The sequence below is a fragment of the Mobula birostris genome, chromosome 13 (genome assembly GCF_030028105.1).
Source record: "Mobula birostris isolate sMobBir1 chromosome 13, sMobBir1.hap1, whole genome shotgun sequence".
NCBI classification, from domain to species: domain Eukaryota; kingdom Metazoa; phylum Chordata; class Chondrichthyes; order Myliobatiformes; family Myliobatidae; genus Mobula; species Mobula birostris.
This window is the reverse complement of record NC_092382.1, coordinates 56,812,958-56,839,678: the sequence shown is the minus strand read 5'-3', so window position 1 is coordinate 56,839,678 and position 26,721 is coordinate 56,812,958. Positions and strand designations below refer to the sequence as shown.

General features: G+C 43.7%; 1 protein-coding gene across 1 annotated transcript in view; it reads left to right on the top strand.

Annotated features, from left to right (window-relative positions):
• The first annotated feature begins 5,724 nt into the window (after positions 1-5,724).
• The window catches only part of LOC140207947 (uncharacterized), a 60,910-nt gene continuing 39,913 nt past the window's right edge, over positions 5,725-26,721 (top strand). Inside the window, exons 1-2 of the mRNA XM_072276484.1 lie at positions 5,725-5,786; positions 26,102-26,167. Coding sequence (XP_072132585.1) covers positions 5,725-5,786; positions 26,102-26,167 — 128 coding nt within the window. The remainder of the gene's footprint in view (positions 5,787-26,101; positions 26,168-26,721) is intronic.

Here is a 26,721-nt window from a genome sequence, read left to right as displayed (position 1 = left end):
AAATTTGTGGTTTAAGTCTCCGGAACACTTTAATTTTTTTTTTTTTTCCTTTTAATAGGATGGTTAAGACCATTAGTATTCCAGGAGACAAAATTAATAATAGACTCCATAAACCCTAAACTCAACCCGCAAAAAGGAGGATTGACGATAGGCTCGACCCACGAACCCGGAAAGGGAACAGAACAAATAAGAGATACCGGGAAAGAGAACGCAACCAATACTTCAATAGTGTACATAGCCCAAGAAGAAAAAAAACTAAAACGTGAAGCCCCTCCCACCACCCCCCACCCCCCACCCCATGACCCCAAGGCTAAATCTAACACAGACCAGCCAGAAAGAAGCAAGCACTAAAACTACCCCCATGACTTCCGGTATACGCTCCCTAAAAAAAAGTGTAAATATAAAAAAGATCAGCAAGTTATAAAACAGTAAAAGAATAAAAACAGGTAAATCAATTAAAACAAACACTTAATATAACAGAGAAAAAGCCAGAAAATATAAAAAAAACCACAACAAACCCCAGACCCTATAAGTAAACAAAACAAAACCAAAAAACAAATTGAGATTATTAACATAAACTAGTTACAAAAACCAACAAAACAAAGTTGATTTAAAAAACTACAAAATTTAAGGCCACAAAGGAAATACGTAAAATGACGGTGAGGGAATAACCACCCAGAATCCCCTGGGAAAAAGAAAGGAATGACGCAGTTGAAAGGAAAGTTTAGCAACCATATTAAATAATCAAAAATAAACTTTTCTGCCCATATAGGACACAAAAAAATTAAGACTGACAAATTCACAATCTCCGCTCAACGGAGATAGTTAAAAAATTACGATTAAGATGTTGAAGGTGAAAGTTGATCGAGATAACTCCGGGTATCCGAAAGAGAATCAAAAAAAAGGAGGGCTCCATCCAACGTACGAATCCTTAGACGTGCAGGGTAAAGCAGCGCTGGTTTTAAATCCATCTTGTAGAGTTCCGACATCACAGATCTGTAACGAACCCGTTGATCCCGGATCGGTTTACTGAAATCCTCCACGAATCGGAACTTAAGATCCAGAAAATCAATATAACCTTTAGATCGAACAAAACGAAACAGTTTCTCCTTGTCTTCAAAGTAATGAAAACGTAAAATGACATGTCGAGGTTTATCTGACCTAAGCGAGTATGATGGAACTCTGTGAACACGATCCAATAATGGTGGTTGGTTAGGAAATACAGCAGGAAATGCATCTTTTAAAAGTTGAGAAAAAATACTTCATAGGGTTATCAGATTCAACAGGTTCACGCACCCCAATCATTCGAATATTCTGCCGTCGCATTCTGGATTCTAAGTCAGAGTTTTTAAAGGTCAGAAAGTCGAGTTTCTTCTTCATTACATTAATTGTTTCTTCGATTTTCTCCATCTTGAGCTCACTTTGTTGCGTGGATTTTTGAAGATCAGATATAGCCGACTATGCATTTTATTTTAAACTCAGACTCCAATCACCAGCAGTTGTTTTTAAAAATATTTTTTACGGTTCATTTAAATAAATCAGGCAACTGCATTCGTAACTCTTTGCCAGTAACATATTAAATGAAGTTTATGTGAGGTTGAGGGGAAGAAGAAATCAAAAGGAGAGTGGAGGGGTAAGCAGGGAGGCCGGAAAAGGCATAGTGTTTATAGAAGCTGGAGAATGGGAAGCTCAAGTTCTTAGAGTGTGTGGGAGGAATAGGGGATAGTGGAGAGATGGACTGAGAAGAAAGAAGTAGTGTTAAAGAGAGAGGGAAAGGGTGAGAGACAGAGGCTGGAAGGGAGACAGCACGTTTGAGTGAGAGAGAGAGCGCGAGGGATGCGGGAAAGGCTCAGAAATGAATCATGGAATCCTAGGCCGGTGCTCCTGACATCAGTAGTGGGTACGCTTTGGAGCACCGTTTGTATGAGTATTTTAATAGACAGGACAGTCTAGAGATAGTCAGCATGGTTTTGTGTATCCCACGATATGCTATAGAGTTTCTTGAAGAAGTAACGAAGAATGTTTCCAAGAGAGTTCATGAAGGCACTGCAGGGGATGATACCTAAATGGACATTTTCAAGAGATTTTATCAAAGATCCGCATCGGAGTTTTGTCAAGAAAATCCACGAGCTTTGCATTCAAGATGAAGTAGTACATTAGAGTAAACACTGGCGTAGTAGCAGGAGGCAGAGAGTGGTGGCAGATGGTTGCCTTTCTCAGTAGAGTCCTGTGACTATTGGAGAGCAGCACGTTTCGGTGCTGGGCATGGTAGCACTGAGGCCATGTCCATGTTGCTGGAGCAACAAATTTTGTTCCGTGTGGGTAACCTCAGACATGATAGTATGAGCATGAATATCTCGAACTTCCTGTAACGACCCCTTCCATTTCACTATTCCCCATTCTCATTTCCCTTTTTCACTTTTTCTGCTTACGTTCAAACCCAACTGCTGGCGGTGCGAAAAAATCGGAAATAAAGCGCATCTCGTCTGCAGAATCGCAGACGGCCAGAGATGATTGTGATTTTTATTCAATTACTGCTACAACGAGAAATTAGTAAATCTCTGTTATTATTTGTCAGCCCACTGTCAAATCCAAGCTATTGGATTTAGGATTGAAGGCGGAGGCTAATATGTTCTCGATCAGTCAGAACTTCACATTTAATTGTTGAGCATAGTGTGATTAATGTACACAGCAGCAAATACATCAGTGTAAGGATTGTGCCATATGGCATAAAAGAGCACGTGGATTTACAATATTTTCACCATTAGTGAGACGGGTGCAGTAGGAGCAGGACTGGCAGCTCAGGATTCCACCGCTCCGCTGTCAAAATGAAGCAGAGGGGGAAAGAATAAATGAGGAGGGGTGGCGTTACTAGTTAAGGAAGATGTCACATCAGGCTGGACTGGTGGAAGGCCGTAATAAGTAAGGTATGCCCATGCTGAATGGACTTTAGCTTTGGAGCGATGGTGTATGATACGTGTATTACAGGCCATTACAGCCCATCCTACAGACTGAGGGATTTAGAGGAACAAATTTGATGAGAAGTTGCAGTGAATTCCAGGAAACATCAGTTTGTTATGGAAGCTGACTGTTTATTCTTTTCTAGAGATGCTGCCTGTCCTGTTGACTTCCTTCAGCATTTTGTGCGTTGGTCTGGATTTATAACACATGTAAGTTCTCTAGTCTTTAAGTATTTGCGACATTGCCAGAATCTGTATTTGAATTGAGTAAGATCACGTTATTTCTTTTTTCTCTTTGCTTCTGCTCTTCGTCCGATCTTTCAGGAAACGTTTTATTTATTGGTGGTTATTTTATAAAATTTCCAACTGTATTACAAAATAATATCTCCAGAGAAACAACACCAATTGCATTCTAACAAATTGTAATCAACTGTCGTCACGATAACTGCACGATAGATGCACACTTAAGGTAAAAGCGGATGAACGGGGTGAGAGTTATTCTGCATTTGAGCTTGTCAGCACAGCTGCAGAACAGTAACATCTGGAGTAATTATGCCCCTTGGTTCTTCGCTCTATCGCTCAGGGCCGCAATGCCATCACAGCCTATGTCGACAGCAACCAAAACGAGTAATGTGCTGAATAGAGGGCTGTAGTTTCTTGATCCGATCGATATCAGCTATTACCTGATTGCAACGATCAGTAAAGGCATTGGATAAATTTCCATCTGAAGCTTGTACATAGAGGAGAAATTTAAAATGTGGATGCCGGAGAAATGTATTTCAGTGCATGACCAGTTTTCGCCCTGATGTCCTCACTTTGCTCACTTGAGACTGCACAAGCGACAACATTATCGGTCGGATGAGTGAAGACGCCATCATCCTGGCCAGCAGTGTATATTAATTTTAGCTCAGTGATGGTTCAAGAGAAGCAGTGATAACATCGGCGTGGTCAGTGACGTGTTAGTAAAAGCGCAGACTATGCTGTTTATTAAAAGGAAGTGTATCCTTTAACAATAAGCCAGGCCCATATTTCTTTGGGTCTGGAACATTACAGTCAAACTGTCTGCTTCATTTCTGCTATCGTCCAATCCCAAACCAGGTCTTAACTCTGCAGTAGCTCAGACAAATGACCACGAGTGCGCTAAGTGGAGATTCATATCGGCCTGTCTTTCATATTACTGCCCATCTGCAGAGACAGCTTTAGCCTGTTCCTTGCAATGTTGGGTCTCATTCGAGCATTATTCACAAAATATTACGAAACCTGTTCGAAGAAATGTCCTGTTTTTACGTATTTTGTAACTCTGCACGTGCCGAACAATAACATTTTAACCACATCTCATTTGAAAGTAATTAATATGTTCAGTAATGTGCAATAATTCTCCCTTGTTGTTCCACACGGTCTGGTTAAAACAAACAAAAAAAAAAACATAATCTCTGCATTCAGCATGTTTCCTAAATGTGTAAGTATGTCAAACGTATGTTTACATGTATACGGAGATTTTCACAATTACAGTGACTATTTTATTCCTGGTGTAGGACATCAGAGAAAAAACATATCTGTCCTGTGAACATGTTAGACCGTGAGGCAGAGGAACCGGATTAGACCCCCTGTCCTATCGACTCTGCTCCACCATTTACTCATGGTTGACTCTTTTTTCCTCCTCTTCAACCCGAGTTCCCGACCTTCGCCCATAATCCTTGATGTCATGCCAATCGAGAACCTACCAATCCCTGACTTAAATAAACCCAACGACGAAGACGTCTCGATTTTCCTATGTGCACCGCTGGTTTGCCTTATCGGAACCTACTGCATATAGGCTGAACCAAATTTCATTTAGATATGTAAAAAGCAAAATATGCCGATGACTTGGAATGTGAACACGGCCCAATGTGATGATAAAAAAATAAAGGGATGTACAGGGATATTGTTATGGTTTTATGGGCTCATGGCCTAACATGTAGTTTTCGCTGCGTCCACCGTGAGACTGGACAGACAATGAACTTACCAGTACACTGAATAAGCAGTGGCATTCTCTGTGTGAGGGATTGTGGGACCGAATGAGCTCAGATAATAACATTACGGTGCCAGGGCTGCAGGGTAATCATTTCTCCCTAACTGCCGTGTCACTCCAGACTTCTGTCCGGAAATAATAACAAAAGCCCAGCGCCAATACCATTATGTTCCACTGTTATTTTGGTCATTCGTTGGTAAATATCTCCTCTGAAAATTTGAGCAGATATAAGCAAGTCCATAACGATACGTTGAACTGAAATAACTGTTCACGACACTTCACAAGTCTCTCGCTGTGCAGGGCGCTATAAATATAATTGATAATTGCACATTTGAAGCATTGATTCTGCGGTATGTAAGCGGTGACATCTTTATTTGTTGCAGAAGAGCGGGCACTGAGAAGTAAATATATGATCAATATTTTCTGACATCCAGTGACAGTGTGCTCGGTGATGACTGGTCATTATCTATGACAGTGTGATTGTGCTGAGGAACATTTTTATAAAGAGGGATTTAACACCCTAAGAAAGGTTTCACTGCTAACGTAGTGGCTTTTCTGTAGAAGCAGACTTTGGTTGAAATTTAGAGATTTCGGATGCTTTGGAATGTGAACCGTCCAACCGGGGTGGCTGGGTTCTGTTGTGTTCTGACGTCAGAGTGAGCTGGGGCCTTTTGTCCAGTGGGAGACGAATGAGAAGACACTGGGGAGAACAAATCCTCGGGTAGGACCCGGTGGGAGACCCGTTTGTTCGAAATGGTTTGCGAGCGAATACCGGAAGATGCTGTGTGCTTCCAGGCAGAGCGAGGGCCCAGAGCGTGAGTTCAGGATGAGATCCAACTTGTGTACATTTGGCTGGTTAATTACAGTGGGCCGATTTCCTCTATTTCTTTCTTTGCCTTAATGACTCTTCAATTAATTAACTTTCATAAAGATAATTCCTTTAATTGTATGCAGTGTGTTGTCTGTTATAACGTGACGCTGAGTTATAACAGGGTAATAAATTACACAACACACACAGAAAGCAGAGTTTGGGGTGACAGAGCCATTTGAATCTCACGGGTCAGGCGGGAGCAGTGTGTTTATTTCCTGGAATCACGCAGACTCGGGAATCAGGATATTTCAGGAATATTGTTATAGCTTTATGAGGCTATGGTCTGACATGTAGTTTTCACTGCGTCCTCCGTGAGACTGGACAGACAATGAACTTACCAGTACACTGAATAAGCAGTGGTATTCTCTGTATGAGAGGTTGTGGGACCGAATGAGCTCTGATAATAACATTACGGTGCCTGGGCTGCTGTTCGGGGCTGAGAAATTAGGGGCGTTTCGTAGGCGCGTGAGTGAAAGTAAAATAGAGGACTAAGGTCAGGGAATCATTAGGTTGATCTTGGAGTAGGTTCCAAGGAAGGTGGTTTACACTTGAACTGAAAAGGGACTGATATCCTAGCGGGAAGGTTTCCTACGGCTGCTGGCAGGGGTGGGGCGGGGTGCACAGGTGAGGGTTAAACTAGACCTGACACTGGATGGGAACAGGACTGCCCCAGAACAGGGAGTGGAGGGGTTGTGGAGACAGATGTTGTAAAAACTACACACAAAGTCAGGAATGAAAAGGTCCAGCATGGGCCGACTGGTGATCTTACCTGAAGATATTTCAATGCACGAAGCATTGTATGAAAGGCAAATGAGCACAGGGCCGGAATAGGCAAGTGGAATTACTATACTTTAGCCATGAGTGAGACGCTTACGGTAGATGCAGGACTGCCAGCTCAGTATTTCGCCGCCCCGTTGTTTAACACGGAAGAGTGGGGGGGGGGCCTAGTAAATGAGGAGTGGTGGGTTACTAGTCAAGGAAAATATCATAGTCAGGCCGGACTGGATAACTCAGCTGGTAAGACGCTCTATGTACGACGTAGTAAGAAGAAAGGTATGCCCATGGAAAAGAGGCTCTGCCTTTGTAGCGATGGTGCACGATGGGTGTGTTACAGGGCATTAAACACCATCAAACAGTCCGATAGAATTAGAGGGTCACATTTGAAGAGAAATGGCCGAAAACCTCACGAAACATAAGGTTGTAATAACAGCTGGTTTGAACTTTCCAAGTTTTAACTGGGAAACTGGGAACCCACGGTGTGAAAGGAATGGATGGAATAGAGGTTGTGAATAGATGTTCTGGATAGTTTCTTAAACAGTAGATAAAAACCTGAAATGACGAAGACTGCGATTCTTGATCTTCTCTGAGGGAACGAGAGAGGACAGGTGGCAGAAGGTTGCCTCGGGGATCACTTTGCATCCACTAATCCGCAGGCCATTAGTTTGAAATTAAACAGGCAAAAGCAGGCCTGGTTCTCGGGCTGCGATTTTAGATTGGAGACAGAAAGAATCTTGTTGGTATCAGAGAGGATTTTGCAAGTGTCCTCTGGGACATTCTATGGTAAGTGGAAGGTCTTCAAAAGTGAAATTTCGAGAGCGCAAAGTTTGCACGGGCCCGTCAGAATAAATGGTAAACATAACAGGGTCGGGAACCTGGAATTTCAAGTGATATGGAGGCCCAAGTGAAGAAAGGAAATGAGGTGAATTGCAGGTTCAGTAATGTGTTTATGGGGGTGTAGGAAATGCAAGAGAACGTTTATCAAAGAGAGGAGGAGGGTGAGAGAATGATATGATTTTGTCCGAGTTGAATGGTAAGGACTGCTGCACATATCTTAAGAGCAAAAGGATTTCAAGAAACGTAATTAGTCTTCTGGAACTAGGACCATAGCTAATCCACATGTGGTGCCAAATGAGCTAATGTTTTGCATCTGTATTTATCCAGGAAACCGATGCAGTCTATTGAGGAAAGCAGCATTGAATCATCTTCGTGGACTCTACAGAGATTGCCGAGGAGAAGGCCTTTGCTGTCTTCAGGGAGATTCCAGTGGATAAATCCCCAGAACCGGTGAAGGTGTTCTTTCGGGCCCAGTGAAAGGATGAACTTGCAGTAAGTCTAGCAGAGATATATGCATCATTCTTAAACCAGGCATAGCCAATGTTGTTCCTTTGTATAAGAAAGACTCTAAAAATAATGCATGAAATAATAGTCTTTTGAGCCGGACATCATTCGTGGGAAGGTTGTTGGAAGGTAGTTTAACGGGCGGAATATATGATTTTCCTTTTAGATATCCACTGATTAACGATAGTCCGCATGGCTTCATTAGTGGTAAATCGTGTCAAAGATCTTACCTGGAATGTTGATGAAGAAAAAATATAAGGTGCTGTCGACATGGAATTTTTCAAGACATTTGATAGTTTCCGGTAAGGTTCAGTCTCTCCGCTCTGAAAATCAGGTAGTAAATTTATGAGCCACTTTCTTTGTGAAAGTAACCACGGAATGGTAGCAGATGGTTGCCTCTCTAACTGGATACCTGTGAGCAGCGGAGTTCTACAGAGACCGGCGCTGGTTCCTTTGACGTTTACATCTGTATTAACGATCTGGATGATGATGTGCCTCAGACAGAATCAGTAATTTAAATCACACACATCAAAGTTTCCGGTGAACTTTGACGTGTGTTGCTAGAATTTCCAGCATCTGCAGAATTCCTCGTGTCAGGAATTTAATTGTTGATCATGGTGCGAGTAATGTACTCAGCTGCAGATACTTCAATGAAAGAAGTATTGTATTAAAAGGCGGATGAGACCATGGCATGAATGAGCACGTGGATTTACTATATTATCGCCATTAGTGGGATGGTTGCAGTATGAGCCGGACTGGCAGCGCAGTATTCCACCGCTCCGCTGTTTAAGATGAAGCAGAGGGGGAAGGAATAAATGAGGAGGGATGGCGTTACTAGGTAAGGAAGATGTCACATCAGGGTGGATTAGAGAACTCACCTAGTGAGGCGTTCAATGTGGAACGTAGTAATAAGAAAGGTATGGCCATGTTAAAGGGGCTTTGACTTGGAGCGGTGAAGTATGATAGATGTATTACACGGCATTACAGCCCAGCCAAGTGTCCGTGGGAGTTAGAGGAACAAATGTGAAGAGAAATTGCTCAGAATTTCAGCAAACGTCAGTTTGTTATAGGAGCTAGGTTTAAATTTCCAGGTTTTGACTGGGACTCCCAAAGAGTAGAAGGACAAGATGGAATAGACGCTGTCATCTATTTTCTGGAATGTTTTCTTAATCAGTAGATAAAAGTCCCAAATGAGGCAGTGTGCGATATTGATTTGCATTTAGGGAAGGAGGAAGGCCAGGTGGCACAATTTTGTATAGGGGAACACGTTGCATCCAGTAGTCCGAAGGAAATTAGCTTTAAAGTAAATGTGCAAAAGAAAAACAGATCGGGTCCGCGGTCTGCGTGCTTAAACCAGCGGACTCGAGGAGAGCCCAGCGTTCTTCCGTTGCTTAAGATAGATTCTAAATTAATCTGTGAAATTTCAGCCCTCTAGCCCTCTGAGCTTGCTATCAGTTTTGGGAAAGTTATTGAAAGATATTGTAAGGGACCAAAGAATTTAATTGTATCCGCTGCGGCCCCACCAATTTCCGCACTTACCTCCCACGGTGTCTGACCTATTCCTAATCGGAGTCTACAATTCGCCTAAGAAACAGAAAGTAACATTTCCAAGCTTTATGAAATATCATGTAGGCTCATATTTTATTAATTACACAGTAATTGTCGAATTTATATTCTGAGCAGTATTTGAATTCCCCGAAATTGCATAGTTGGCAATAAACTGCACTGGGCCTCAGAGAATCCGATGAGATTCGAGCAGCGATGGACACGTTCTGTGGATTCAGTTTGGGAGAAGCAGCCGGTCAGATGGAGTCCAATGTTAGAAAGGAGGTCACTCACCTCGGTCGAAGAGGCAGTAATGGTGAAGAGCTGAGGTGGTGAGGGAGATGTTGAAATGTTGTAGGCAGTGAAGTAGGTCAAAGGTACAATGTATATAATCCAAGCGTTATTGGGTATACGACTGGAAATAACTTTGCAAGGTTATTTCTGACTTTACTGAGATTGCATTGTTTTTCGAACATTGGCCTACATAAATCAATACATTGAGCACAGGAAGTGGGATTTTTGTTGGTGTAGTATAAGACATTGCTGAGGCTGAATTTGGAGTATTGTGTGTAGTTTTGGTCGCCTACCTACAGGAAAGGATACAGAGTAAGAGTACAGAGAAAAACTACCAAGAGGTTGCCCGGTATGGACGACCTGACTGATAAGGTAACGTTTCAGAGTATTGGACTTCATTCCTTGGAACTTAGAGCACTGAGCGAAGCTTTGAGAGTGGTGCACAAAATTATGGGGGTATAGATATAACCATATAAACATACAACAATTACAGCACGGAAACAGGCCATGTCGGCCCTTCTAGTCCGTGCCGAACTCTTACTCTCACCTAGTCCCACCGACCTGCACTCAGCCTATAACCCTCCGTTCCTTTCCTGTCCATTATCTATACAATTTAACTTGAAATGACATCATCGAATCTGCCTCAACCACTTCTGCTGGAAGTTCGTTCCACACAGCTACCACGCTCTGAGTAAAGACGTTCCCCCCTTATGTTACCCCTGAACTTCTGCCCTTTAAATCTCAAATCTTGTTTGAATCGCCCCCACTCTCATTGGAAAAAGCCTATCCACTTCAACTCTATCTACCCCCCTCATAATTTTAAATACCTCTATCAAGACCTCCCTCAACCTTCTACGCTCCGAAGAATAAAGACCCAACTTGTTCAACCTCTCTCTGTAACTGAGGTGATGAAACCCAGGTAACATTCTAGTAAATCTTCTCTGTACTCTCTCTATTTTCTTGACATGTTTCCTATAATTCGGTGACCAGAACTGTACACAATCCTCGAAATTTGGCCTTACCAATGCGTTGTACAATTTCAACATTACATCCCAACTCCTATACTTAATGCTCTGATTTATAAAGACCAGCATACCAAAAGCTTTCTTCACCACCCTATCCACATGAGATTCTACCTTCAGGGAACTATGCACCATTATTCCTAGATCCCCCTGTTATACTGCATTCTTCAATGCCCTATCATTTACCGTGTATGTCCTATTTTGATTAGTCCTACCATAATGTAGCACCCCACAATTATCAGCATTAAACTCTGTCTGCCATTTTTCAGCCCACTCTTCTAACTGGCCTAAATCTGTCTGCAAGCTTTGAAACCCAACTTCATTTTCCACAGGCCCCACCTATCATCTGCATACTTACTAATCCAATTTACTACCCCATCATCCAGATCATTAATGTAAACGACAAACAACGTTGTACCCAGTACAGATTCCTGAGGCACACCACTCATCACCGGACTCCAATCTGACAAACAGTTATTCACCACTACAGTCTGGCGTCTCCCATCCAGAAACTGCTAAATCCATTTTACTTCTTCAATATAAATACCTAATGATTCAATCTTCCCAACTAACAGTCCATGTGGAACCTTGTCAAAAGCCTTACTGAAGTCCATATAGACAGCATCCACTGCTTTACCCTCGTCAACTTTCCTAGCAACGTCTTCAAAAAAATAATTAAAAATGAGATTTGTCAAACATGGCCTTCCACGCACAAATCCATGTTGTCTACTCCTAATCATACGTTTTCTATCCAGATAATTATATATACCATCTCTAAGAATATTTTCCATCAATTTATCCACAACTGACGTCAAACTCACAGCCTGATAATTGCTAGGTTTACTCTTAGAACCCTTTTTAAACAATGGAACAGCATGAGCAATAAAACAATCCTCCGGCACCATCTCCGTTTCTAATGACATTTAAGATATTTCTGTCAGAGCCCCTGCTATTTCCACACTAACTACTCTCAAGGACCTAGGAAATATCCTGTCAGGACCCGGAGACTTATCCACTTTTGGTATTCCTTAAAAGCTCCAGTACTTCCTCTGCTTTAATCATCATAGTTTCCATAACTTCCCTACCTGTTTGCCTTATCTTGCACAAGTCAATATTCTTCTCCCCAGTGAATACCGAGGAAAAGAAATTGTTTTGCATGGCCCAAATCTCTTTTGGCTCCACACATAGCTGTCCAGTCTGATTCTCTAAGGGACCAATTTAATTCTCCACTATCCTTTTCCTATTAATACAACTGTAGAAACCCTTTGGTTTTATTTTCACCTTACTTGCCAAAGCAACCTCATATCTTCTTTTAGCTTTTCTAATTTCTTTCTTAAGATTCTTTTTATATTCTTTATATTTCTGCAGCACCTCATTTACTCCACGCTGCCTATATATATTGTAGATATCTCTCTTTTTCCGAACCGTGTTTCCAATATCCCTTGAAAAACATGGCTGTCTCAAACGCTTAACCTTTCCTTTCAACATAACAGGAGCGTAAAGATTCTGTACCCTCAGAATTGCACCTTTAGATGACTTCCATTACTCTATTACATCCCTCCCATAAAACAATTTGTCGCAATCCACTCCTTCTAAATCCTTTCGCATTTCCTCAAAGTTAGTCTTTCTCCAATCAAAAATATCAACCCTGGGTCCAGACCTATCCTTCTCCATAATTATATTGAAACCAATGGCATTGTGATCACTGGACCCGAAGTGCTCCCCAACACAAACCTCCGTCATCTGCCCTATCTCATTCCCTAACAGGAGATTCAACACTTCTAATTCTCTGGTTGGTACCTCGATGTATGGCTGCATAAAACAAAAATTCATGCACACATTTTACAAACTCCAAACCGTCCAGCCCTTTTACAGTACTTTTACAGTATGGGCTTCCCAGTCTATGTTTGGAAAATTAATATCTCCCACAATCACAACCTTGTGTTTATTCCAAATATCTACTATCTCCTTACAAATCTGCTAGGATAAAAGCAGGTTGGAATTTTCCACTGAGTTTGGATGCACTAACAATCAGAGTCATGTGTTAATGGTGGAAGGTTTAAGGGCAACATGAAGCAGTTTGCAGTTGGAAGGCGGGGCTGAAGGGCCTGTTTCCATATTATACTGTTCTACAACTTGCTGACTCATTCATCATTGATTGATAACGCAGATATCTGGATTAATGTCCAAATAAATATCATAAGTTAAATTCTTCACAGCTGAATTCTCCCAAAATACTTTAACAGCGTGCTTATGTTGTGAAGTCCACTCAAACTGCCCACCTGTTGATCCCACACACTCCCTCTCGCCGATCATCCATAGCTATTGTAATACACAAAATGATGGAGGAACTCAGCAGGTCAGGCAAAGTCTATGGAATTGAATAAAAATTCGACTTTTCGAGCCGAGACGCTTCGGAGAAATTAGAAATGAAGAAGCAACATTGACTGATTAGCAAGGTTTTGGTTATTGTTCTGTGAGATACGCAGCTCAGTGTCTCTGTGCAGTCAGCTGCCTGGACACGCAAATTTCGTTCTGCTGAAATCAAATCCACCGTCACCCTTGTTCAGTTGTGAATACTGTGTCTTTAATACATTAAACCATTTCTACTAAAGTGAAGACCGATAGAACCTTTAACAGTCTAAAGAAGGTGACCAGGGGCCAGAAGCTGCATAGTTATTTTTAACCCTAATCCAATCATCCGCAGTTGTTTTAAAACATATTTTTTTTGCCACTTGAACAAATCAGACCGTATCATCCTTAACCTTTGCCACCTTTTAACTGATGTTCATGTGCGGCTGAGAGTGCGATGGGGAGTGTGGGTGAGGGGAAGGAAGAGGCAGAAGGAGAGTGCATGGGTGAGCATGGAGAGGGGATGGGGCACGGTGTGTGTGAAAGGTGCAGATAGGGAAGCTGAAGGTGGATGAATATGTGGGCAAGAAGAGGGATCGAGAGTGTGCAGAGTGGAGAAAGAGAGGAGAGGGGTGAGATAAAGAGATATAGACAGTACAGACAGAGCGAAATTGTGAGACGGGGGAATAGGAGGTAGAGTGCACGGGCAGGTGGGAGGTATAGAGCGTGGGATGTTGGAAAGGCTCACAAATCAACCAGAGAATTATAGGCCACACTAATATTTTGAAGCAACGACTTATATTTCGTCTTCGAAACAAAAGAGTGCAAAAAGATTTACAAATAAATGACTCCGAATTGCTTTTACATATACGAAAAACAAAATGGGCCAATGACTCGGAATGTAAACCCGGCCCAATGTGATGACAAAAAAATAAAGCGTGAACGTTTCTCCTTTTCCGCCGTGTCAGCTGTGACATCAATCCACAAATAAGAACAAAAGCCCAGGGCGAATACTGTACCATCATGTTTCACTGTTATCTTAATCATTCGTTGTTAAATATCTCCTCTGAAATGTTTATCAGGTATAAGCAAGTCCCCATAACGTTATGTTGAAAGGAAATCCGGTCCACATCCCTTCAGACATACCCCCCTGTGCAGAGCGCTTTAAATATCATTGATAACAGCACATTTGTGATAGTGATTCTGCAGTACGTCAGTTGTGACGGTTTTATTCGCTACAAATGGTGAGCACTAAGAAGTAAACATATGGCCAATATTTTCTGACAAACAGTGACAGTGTGGTGGGTTATGACTGGGCACTATCACTGGCAGTGTGATGTGCTGACGAGCATTTTTATAAAGATGTGTGTCACGCCCTGGAAGAAGTCTTTATTGCTATTGTAGTGGTCTATATGGAGAAGCCGTGTTTATAGAAGATAGAACATAGAATAGTACAGACAGTACAGGCCATTCAGCCCGCAATGTTGTGCCGACCCTTAAACCCTGCTTCCTATATAACCCCACACCCCACCTTAAATTTCTCCATGTACCTGTCCAGTAGTCTCTTAAATTTCCCGAGAGTACCTGCCTCCAGCACTGACTCAGGCAGTGCATTCCGCGCACCAACCCTCTCTGAGTGAGAAATCTTCCTCTAATATCCCCCTTGAACTTCCAACCCCTTACTAGAAAGCCATGTCCTCTTGTATTGAGCAGTATTGCCCTAGGGAAGAGGTGCTGTCTGCCCACTCTATTTGCTCCCCTTAATATCTTGTACACCTCTATCATGTCTCCTCTCATCCTGTTTCTCTCCAAAGTGTAAAGCCCCAGCTCCCTTAATCTATGATCATAATCCATACTTTCTAAACCAGGCAGCATCCTGGTAAATCTCCTCTGTACCTTTCCCAGTTCTTCCACATCCTTCCTATAGTTAGACGACCAGAACTGGACACAGTACTCCAAGTGTGGCCTAATCAGAGTTTTACAGAGCTGCATCATTACCTCGGGACTCTCAAATGCTATCTCTCGACTTATGAAAGTTAATACCGCATAAGCTTTGTTAACTTCCCTATCTAACTGTAAGGCAACATTCATTTAGTTTATAGCTGGAGATTTCCGATGCGTCGGAATGTGAGCCGTCCAATGAGCGGGGTGTGCTTTTCTGTTGTGTACTGACGCCGTTGTGAGCCGGGGCCTTTTGTTCGGCGGCAGACGAAGAGAGAAGACGCAGGGGAGAACCAGTGTCCGGTGGGAGACCATTTGTTCGAAATGGATTGCGAGCGACGATCGTAAGGTGGTGAGAGCTTCCACGCAGACCGAAGACCAGCGCGTGAGTGACAGAAAAGTTCAAGATGCACTCCAACGTGTTCACATTTGACTGGTTAATTATAATACGCCCTTTTTCTTTCTTTATTTCATTTCTTTAATGACCCTTTAGTTAAGTAACATTAAGTAAATATGATTCCTTTAATCACATGCAGTGTGTTGACTGTTATTTGTTGGTACTGATATACAGCAGCGTAGCAAATTACACCGCACCCACACAAACCAGGGTTTGGGGTGTCAGAGCCTTCTCACGGGATTGACGGGAGCAGAGTGTGTATTTCGTAGACTTAAACAGACAAAGAAACAGGCTCGGTCAGCGATATTGTTATCGTTTTATGGGTCACGGTTTTATATGTAGTTTAAACTTTGTCCATCGTGAGACTCGAGTAGCAATGGAATTACCAGTATACTGAGAGAATGTTCAGAATAAGAAGTGGTATTCTCTGTGCGAGAGACCGGGTGACCGAATAAGCTGTAATAATTACATTGCAGTATTGATGGAACTGGACAAGCAATGACATTTTCTATGTTGTCGGTCGCATGTCAGAGAAAGCACTGATAACACCAGCGAGGTCTATGATGGCCCTGTAGGACAGTGACAGATTTTCTCATTGCTGTAATGGACCCATTGGAAGGAGGAAAATACGGCACTCATCTCCTCACGTCGCACAGAAATCATAAAAGCATCTGTCTCATATCTCTTGTGTTTCTCAATCTATGGTGAAGTATCATTATGCTCTTTGGAAACTTCCTTCTCATTTGAACAATATATTTGTATGAATTATTGTTATTTTAAACGAACATGAACCGCCATAACAGAAAAAGAACAGATATTTTTGCGAGTACTCGACAGACATCTCACCGCCACTACTACTCCACTGCCCCTCAGTGATCAGATTGGTTATTGTACCAGAGAAAGTGTCAGACCTGGTGTGAAAACACTCAGGGGATGCGCAATTCAAAAAAAAAACATTAATAACTCTTTAACGTTTACCTTTGACGCGTGAGGAGATGTGCAGAAGAATGGGAAAATATTGAATTTGGGGAGGGAAGGGACTATGCTATTGCGTAAGATCGTGAGATCATAAATTGGGAAGAGATGTACGGCGAAATGCACTAAATTAATATAGAGATTGTTAATGGAGAACTTGTATTGGGCTATGGGAGCAGACAGCTGAATGGCTCGGCCGAAGAGCATGGTTTTGTTCTGTCCTTTTAGACAATGCAGACAGCCTATTGGAGCCTGCTGCTGGATCTGGGCTGACTGACTGAAAACAGCAGTTGGAATCTAATGCAGGCAAGTGCAAGGTGTTGACCGTCGCTGGCCTAAGCAAGGTGGGTCTCACACAGGAAGAGGTAGGGAACTGAGGTGTGCGGGAAAACAAAGGGATGAGGGATTACATGTCCCTAATTCGTTGAAAGTAGCGTCACAGGTAGATATAGTCGTAACGAAAGTGTCTGCACACTGGCCTTCATAAGTCAAAGTATTGAGTGCAGGACTTGGGATGTTATGGTGAAGTCGTATAAGACACCAGTAAGGTCTAATATGGAATATTGTATGCAGTTTCGTTTGCCTACCTACAGGTAACGTGGAATTGTTGTTTAAAGATTACAGCCAAAATTTAAAACGGGCGATTGGAGTACATGGGCAAACAGGTCAGGTTCAATAGGCTTGGACTTCGTTACTGGAGATTTGCAGATTGCTTGTAGATTTGATGCAGGTATTCAAATGTGTGAGGGAATAGACAGGGTAAAATGGGTGGAGGGATGTGTGAGAGCGGGTTTAATGGGAGCGAGAGAGGGAATTGGGGAGAAGGGAGAGGAGGGAGTGAGTGGAGAAAGGTTGTGCAGAGGGGGGGTACGTATATATTCCCAAACCAAAAGCCGTGGATGAACCAAGAGGTACAACGTCTACTGAAGGCCAGATCTGTGGCGTTCATGTCCGGCCACCCAGGTCCGCACCGAAAAAGCACGTATGACTTTCAGAGGTAATTTAAAGGGCACAGAGGTACTTTCGAAATGGCTTCAGGCAACATCGGATGTACAGCAACTCTGGAAGGGTTTGTACGTCATTACTTCCTATAAAGCGAAACCCAACAGCATGAATGGCAGCGATGCTTCACTATCGGATGAACCCAACACCTCCTGTGCCGGCTTTGAAAGGATTAATGTAACTGCAGCTGTTAATATCCCCGATGGCACTGTGACCTCGGTCTCGGAGGTCCGTATTAGGCTGTATTTAAAGAGGGCAAAGCTTCGCAAGGAGGGAGACCCAACGGAATACCTGGAAATGTTAAGAAAACGTGTGCCAACTAACTGGCGAGAGCATTAAAGGATATTGTCCAACTTTCACTGCTGCGGGGTGGGGGATTTCCCACTTGCTCCGAAGGGGCAACAATTATACCAGTGCCTAAGAAGGGTAGTATGAACTGCTTTGATGTGTATCGCACAGAAGCACTCACATCTACAGTGAGGAAATAGCTTAAGAGTTTGTTTTTGACTGGACTGAACTCTTGCATGGGCAAGAACCTGAAGCCATTGCAATTTGCCTATCGTCACAATCGGTCAACAGCAGGTGGAATCTCAATGGCTCTTCACAAGGCCTTCTACTTCGACAATACAAACAATTATGACAGGAAGCTGTTCATCGACTACTGCTCAGCATTTAACACCATCATTCCCACAATCCTGACTGCTAACTTACAAAATCTGAGCGTCTGTACCTCCCGCTGAAATTGAATCCTCAACTTCCTAACTGGAAGACCACAATCTGTACGGATTGGTGATAATATCTCCTCCTCGTTAATGATCAACACTGGAGTACCTCAGGGGGCTGTGTGTGTTAACCCACTGCTGTACTCTCTCTGTACCCATGACTGTGTGTCTAGGCATAGTTCAAATAGACCTATCAATTTGCTGAGGATACAACCATGGTTGGTAGAATCTCTGATGGAGGTGAGTGTGCATACAGGAGCGAGATATACCAACTGGTGGCGTGCTGACGCGGCAACAACCTTGCACTCAGCATTAGGAGACCGAAAGTTCTGATTGCGGACATCCGGAATGGAAACACGAAGGAATGAAGACCAATCCTCATAGAGGGGTCAGAAGTAGACAGAATGAGTAGTTTCAAGTTCCTGGGTGTCAAGACGGCTCGGGACCTAAGCCGGCCCAGTACATCGATGTAGCTTAAACAAGGCAAGACAGCGACTTCGTCAGGTGGGTGACAGATTTGGTATATTAACCTTTGTATACTGTTCGGGTCAAATTTGACCGGTTTTGACATTAGACAGCAGTAAAAACACCCTAATTGACATTTTTAGCCGAAATTCGATGACTTTTCTTAAAGTGACCCAACATGCGCAAAAATGAAAATAATTTTTAAAAAATTAAACACGGGGAATCTGCAGATGCTGGAAATTCAAGCAACACAAACAAAATGCTGGTGGAATGCAGCAGGCCAGGCAGCATCTCTAGGAAGAAGTACAGTCAACGTTTCGAGCTGAGACCTTCGTCAGGACTAACTGAAAGAAGGGATGGTAAGAAATTTGAAAGAGGGAGGGAAAGGGGGAGATCTTAAATGATAGGAGAAGACAGGAGGGGAGGGATAAAACTAAAAGCTGGAAAGTTGATTGGCAAAAGGCATACAAGGCTGGAGAAGGGAGAGGATCATGGGACCGGAGGCCTAGGGAAAAAGAAAGGGAGAGGGGAGCACAAGAAGAAGATGGAGAAAGGTCAAGGAGTTATTGTGAGGGGGACTGAGAGAGGAGGGGGAAGGGAGGAAAATAAGCAAATAAAGAGGCAAAGAAACAAATAAATAAATAAGGGATGTGGTAAGAGGAGGAGAAGGGGCATTAGCGGAAGTTAGAGAAGCCAATGTTCATGCCATCGGGTTGGAGGCTACCCAGACGGAATTTAAGGTGCTGTTCCTCCAACCTCTGTGTGATTTCAACTTGACAGTAGAGGAGGCCGTGGATAGACGTATCAGAATGGGAATGGGACCTGTAATTAAAATCTGTGGCCAGTGGGAAATCCTGCTTTCTCTGGCGGACAGAGCGCAGGTGTTTAGCGAAACAGTCTCCCAGTCTCTTCGGGACTCACTAATATATAGAAGACAGCACCGTGAGCACCGGACGCAGTATATCACCGTAACCGACTCACAGGTGAAGTGTCGACTTACAGGCGAATGACTGTCTGGGGCCCTGAATGGTCACCCGCAACGGGATCTCACGACCAAGCAGATCTTTCTCTCTTCCCCCTCCCTTTTCTGCTTTCTGCAGGGATTGCTCCCTACGCGACTCCCTTGCCCATTCTCCCCCCTCCATCCCTTCCTACCAATCTCCCTCCCTGCACTTATCCTTGTAAGCGGAACAAATGCAACACATGCCCTTACACCATCCTCCCGCACCATTCAGGGTCCCAGACGTGTATACCTATATTGACAAATACGGAGATATGTGTCTCAGGGATAGACAGAAAGGGAGAAAGAGACGAAAAAGAAAGAGAGATAGGGAGAGAGAGGGGAGTGGATACAGAGGGAGAGAGAACATAGATGATATAGTGAGAGCCTGGAGGAAGAGTGGGAGAGAGAAGACAGGTAACCTTGAGAGCGGAAGTCTGTGCATTAGGCAGAAAAAGCAAAGCGTGAAACGGAGAAAGAGAAGGGGAAATAACAAGCAACACACATCAAAGTTGCTGGTGAACGCAGCAGGCCAGGCGGCATCTCTACGATCCTCCCCCTCCTGTCTTCTCCTATCATTTTGAATCTCCCCCTCCCCCTCCAACTTTCAAATCTCTTACTCACTCTTCCTTCCGTTAGTTCTGACGAAGCGTATCGGCCTGAAACGTCGACTGTACCTCTTCCTAGAGATGCTGCCTGACCTGCTGCGTTCACCAGCAACTTTGATGTGTGTTGCTTGAATTTCCAGCATCTGCAGAATTCCTGTTGTTAGGGGAAATAGCAATATGTGGAGTGTAATCACTCTCTTATGTAGAGACTAGTGTTTTACTACAGAGACGGTGAGTGGTCCACATTGTCTCTGTGTTGACTTGCTGTATTAAGTGTGCGCTTGTCCGGAGCCTGTACATAACGAGAGATGACACGAGATATTGACATCCACAAGAGCCAATGCTTGAGAAGAAAAACAACTCATGAGTTTAAGGACTCCAATCGGAAATGTTACATCCTCTAGTGTAGCTACCTTGTGCAAACAGAAGCTCATTAATTCATCTGGACACACTGCATCAAGAACAACATCAAGAATGAGTCTAGAGAGCATCTGAAGCTGCCACCTACTTTGCCTACTGGGTAGTTAGTTGATGAAGCCCCTCGCTATTCTCCGCAAAGTTTCCAACTCAACATGAATCACACATGCAAATATAGGAAGCCATCTGCTAGCTCGGTGCTTTGATCACCCCCGCATTTATAAAGTTAGACGGAGCTGCATCTGGCTTGTTAGCAACCAAATGACCCTCAGTGTGTGTTCCAATAAGACTATAAGGCCCTAAGACATGGAAGCAGAATTCGTCCATTCGCCTGTCAACTCTGCTCCGTCAATCTATCATGCCTGATGCAAGATCCCACTCAGCTGCATAAATCTGCCTTCTCGCCATAACATTTCATGCCCTGACTAATGAGGAAACTATCAATGTTTCCTTTAAATATATCCACGGACTTGGCCTGCACATTTGTTTTTGGCAGAGCATTGCACAGATTCACAGCTCTCTGGCTAAGCAACATCATTCTTCCTTTTGCTCTAAAATGATTCCCTCAAACTTCAGGCTGTGTCCTCTTTTTCTGGAGACTCCTACCATGTGAAACATCGTTTCCACATCCACCTAAACTAGTACTTTCAACATTATGTACGTTTCCATGCGATCAATCTGCATTCTTCTAAATTCCGCTGATTACAGGCACAAAGGTGCAACACCCTCACATGTTCACCCTTCCTTCCCGGAATAATCCTCGTGATCCTCCTCTGTACTCTCCCCAATGAGAACACATCCCTTCTGGGATATGGGTGGCAGCGCTCCAAGTGCGGACTGACCTGTGTCTCACACGTCGTCAGCAATATCTCCTGTTTTTTTTTTTTTTTTAATATTCTATTCCCCTTGAAATAAATAGAAGCATTACAATTGTTTTCTTTACCATAAACTCAATCAGTAACTTGACCTTCTCGGAGATTCGCAAGGGTTTCTTAAATCCCTTTGCACCTCTCATGTTTGAATTTTCTCTGAATTTAGATAACAGTCTGCACTTTTCTTCCTTAACCATTCGATACTTTTCGATCTCTCTCTCTCTCTATCCCTGTATCTATCTGTCCATCTATCTATATGCTGCCACAAAGCCAGTAGTTTTAACTCATATTGAATAACAGTGATAATAAACCGTATTCTGATTCTGATTGTTAATGTTTACTCCAATGGACAGAAGACTGTTCCTCCACAGGAAGTCTTCCTGCACTCTCTGAGACCAAAGCTACCCACAATACACCGGGTACATCAGCAAAAACAACACGTGAAATTGGAAAGGACATGCCCGGAAAAATAGAGCAGTGGCCTATAGACCTTAATCTACAGATTAAGTCAGCAATTGTTCCCCACTTGCATGGTGGTACAACTGCTCAATCTGGAATTAATCTCTCTTCATTTAATAATGACAGTTGTCTGCACCGCAGTGGACGTATTATATTTAACATTACGATATTCCATCTACACTTTCTCACCCAGTCTTTCAAGTGATCCATCACCCCTTATGGCCTCCCAAGACCTGCTTGGCACTCACAGCTACACACTGATGAGTATGGGCAGAAACCACGGGAATTGGGCATGTGCCCCTCCCCCGTTAAAGGACTTTCATTGTTGGGACCTGAGCACCACTGCCGTGATTTCCCACTGTTCACAGCTTGCCAGCGTGGCAATGATTACATCAATCCCACTCTACATTGTATGGATATTAACCGAGACTCCGCCTTTAATCTCAACAACATCTCCAACACGGTGTTATGTCTGATACTGAGTTCCTTTGGATGGGATGAAGACGAAGTGCGAGGCAAAGCGAAGGATGGGTCTCTATATACCAGACCAATATCGAGGGGTATGTGTAAGAGATTAGATTACATTATGAGAACATAAAGTCCTCTTTAATTGTTATTTCGTCATGCATGCATTAAGAAATGATACAATGTTCCTCCAGAATGATATCACAGAAACACAAATCAAGACTGAAAAACTGACAAAAACCATGTAATTATAACATATTGTTACAACAGTGCAAAGCAATATCGTAACTGTATAAAGAACAGACCACGGGCACGGTAAAAAAAAAAGTCTCAAAGTCCCTCGAATGTCCCATCATCTCAGGCAGACGGTAGAAGGAAGAAAATAAAAACTCTCCCTCCAGCGCCGCAAACTTGCCGATGCAGCACCCTGGAAGCACCGGACCACAGCCGACTCTTGAGTCCGTCCGAAAACTTCGAGCCTCCGACCAGCCCTCCGACACAGAGCACCGAGCGCCATCTCTGCCGAGTGCTTCGAACTCAGCCCCGGCAACAGGCAATAGGCAAAGCCGAGGATCTGGGGCATTCCCCTCCGGAGATTCTCGATCGCACACTAGCAGCGGCAGCGAAGCAGGCATTTCAGAAGTTTCTCCGTGATTCTCACGTCTTTCTGATAGACAGAAGAGAGAGAGAGAGAGAGAGAGAGAGAGAGAGAGAGAGAGAGAGAGAGAGAGATACAGAAAGAGAGAGAGGGGCAGAGAGAGATACAGAAAGAGCGATTAGGTGACAGAAAGACAGAGAGAACAAGAGTGCATAGCTGAAATACTAAGAGTTTAAGAGGCTGCAGGAAGAATGAGCAAGGGAACAGATTATTGAGAGCGAGATTGGATTGTGTGCCTTAGACAGATACAGCAAAGCGTGAAACCGAGAGAGAAAGGGAAAGAACAGTAGATGCAGTATAGTCTCTTGACTCTCATACCTAGAGACCGCAGTTTCACTGCAGAGACAATGAGTAGTCCGCATTACATCTGTGTTGCAATGATGCACTAGGTGTGTGCTTGTCCGGAGCCTCTGTTTACTGAGAGATGACACTGGATATTGACATCCACAACAGCAAATCAGCAAGTACATGACAAGGAAATCAACTCCTGCATTGGCTGTTCTGGATAGCAACAGCCCGCATCATCTTGCCGTATATAGAGGCTCCGGACAGGTTCACACCCAGTACAGCAAGTCAGCAAGTTAACAAACGAGGTAAGTCTGTCTACTTATCGTTTTTGCAGCAGAACTTTAGTTTCTGGATATTAGGGACAGGGGATTATACTGCAAATATCGTTCTCTCTCTCTTTCTCTCTCTCTCTCTCTCTCTCTCTCTGTCCCTCTTTTTCTCTCTCTCTCTCCACTCTCCTCTCTCTCTCTCGCTTTCTCTCTCTCTCTCCCTCCCTCTCTCTCTCTCTCTCTCTCTCTCTCTCTCTCTCTCTCTGCTTGTCTCTCCCTGTCGATCTCACTCCCTTTTGTTTGACTGTATTTATCTCCTTCCCAGCCTCCTTAACGCACACACTCCCCACCTCTCTGTCTGCCTTACGGACCCTTTCCTGCTCTTCCTCCACCCCCTCCACCCCATACTGTTCCTCTTCGTTCAGTCTCTATCTCACTAATTCAGCTCTGCTCTCTCTCTCTCTCTTTTCCAATCTCTCCCTCTAGCCTTGTCGCTGTTTCTCACCCCCATCCCTCGGCCTCTGGAGAATTCTTACCCACCTCCCACCCTACCTGCCGGACCGTCTTCATTCCACTAAAATAAACTCGGTATTGGGCGGACAACAGTGTTAGAGATTTGGGTGGGATTAAAGGCCAAGACTCGGTGAATGATTACACAACAAACAATGGGATTAAATTCATCTCTGGCGGGTTGGCAGACTGGGAGTCTCGGGAAATGACGTTCAGTGGTGCTCTGATCGCAAAGACCAGGCCATTAACTGAGGCTCGTGAGGTGTGGTCACTGGTCCTATTTCCGTGATGTCTGACCACACTCTCCAAGGTGTAGCTATGAGTCAGTGGGTGACGATAGCAGATACATAAACATAAGCCCATCTGGCTTGGTGCCGAAAACTGAGTCATTACTAAATGAGCAGAGACCTGTTGACAGTGATGTCCAGAGTGTGTAGCTGTGCCAGCACGTCACAGACCATCCTGGAGTAACAAATCCCGAACTCACTGCTGGTCTTTATACCTAGGCAGCCTGATTACTGAAGTGAGCAAAGTTCATTCCAGTTGAACGCGCCATTGTTGCAGATACACCAGAGTACTGTTGACAGTTTTGGTCTTCCAAAGTGCAGGGACAATCCCCTGTGGAAGGATGCTGGTCTGTCCTTTTAAGGAGGAATTAACAATCAGAATCAGAATCAGGTTTATATTCTCTGAGATACTGCGTGATTGTGAAATTTGTGTTTTTGTGGCAGCAGCACAGTGCAAAGGCAGAAAGAATGGCAAAAAAATAAATAAAAATGGTTGGATAGATTTACATATAGATAGATAGACAGATAGACCGATATATAAACAGATAGATCGATTCATTCATTCATTCGTAGATTGAGATAAATGGACAGATAGATAGATAGATAGTCAGACAGTTAGTTATAGAGATTGAAGCGTATCCAATTGACAAGCACTCAGCAGGTTGGAGACAGGGAGCATATTTTCCTTGCTTCAAGTGTTTTGGATCAGGGTTCCAAACACACTCCGAATGATGTAAAATATCACGGACATATGGGCGATATGTTTTGCTTGTTGCAACAGTGCAACATGAAGACAGAAAGGTTGTAAATTAGAATAAATAAATATTTCGCTCGGGCACCAGCTGTAGGAAGAGGAAGTGGTGACAGTTTAGTTCCAGTGAGCTTCACTAGAACTGAGGAGAGAGAGGAAAGCAGTGAGCTTGGGCAATGGAGAATGTGGATCAGCTTTGTAGGAACAAAATAAATGTCTCATTTCCGCTGAGATTGGATCATCTCATGCGGCAGAGAAATTATTTTATCTCAAATACGGAGATTCAGGGAAAAAAAAAAACTTGCTATGAAGCCCATATAAAAGGGTATCTCCGTCCCGCAGTTTCTTTCCCAATAGCCCACCTCTTCCAGCACCCATCCTTTTCCGCCTCTCTCCGCCCCTTCTCTCGCCCTTCTTCATCCCCTTCCCCACAGTGCTGTGTGCCCTTATTTTTCTAGTGTGGAGGAGATTAACTAAGACGTTCGACCCGATGGGAATTATATCCCGTGTATCAGATATTTCAATAGAGCACAATATAGATCCAAGATGCGGGTGAGCGGTTCGGCAGGATTGTGTAGAGACCAGTTTTTAACTATATATATTTGCTGGGGGTTCTGGAACCTGGAATACGCCGCAGAGTGTGTTAGGTGGAACGGTGCGTGGATGTTGAGACCATCGTACTCCCTAGCATCAGGACCAACACACTGAAGTTGTGGCTTTGTAGCCTGGTATTAAGTACTAAAATGGTTTCAGTGTGTTAAAGGGTTGCTTGCTATACAACCAAGTGAACGGTCTTAATGCATTGGCAAATTCTGGGCAGTGACTGATTCTATTTCCCACAGTGTGATCATGCTGTCTCTATTTCTGCTGGTTGCCGCACTTGTCATCGAGGAGGGGTTGGGTGACAGGTAAGGTCTAAGCCAAGTTCCATTCCGTCCGCAACCCTACATCTGTCGGTCTGCCCGATTCCGTGTCCAGCTCCGCACCCTCCTCAGCCACGTCGCCGTCCCTGTCCCGGCTCTGTCCGTGTCCTGGTTGCCTCGCCTTCTTCCCCAATCCCACGTCCCTGCACCAGCTCCGCCTCTCCAAACCGCCCCGCGTAAATCCCTTTCTCTCTGCTACGTATCCCGGGACAAGAACGACAACAGGGTATAAGGATTGAACATTTGCGCCCAGTCACGTCAGTAACAGGAGACGCTTTGTAACATGCACTACAAGAGCTCCTAACGGAGCTCCTTTGATTAAAAAAAAAAGAAAATAAAACAATCGCAGTCAAAAGCCGAAAAAGGAGAATTACTCTCGCACGTCCGACGACCAACCAATTCAACACGTCATCGAGGGGCTGCATACGCCTTTGCCACATGATCGCAATCGACCTGATATAGTCCCACCACTCCTCAGCCGCGTTTCCCTCGGCGCGACCTCGTGTTTTCAGTCCCAATCTCTCCCAGCCGCATTCACT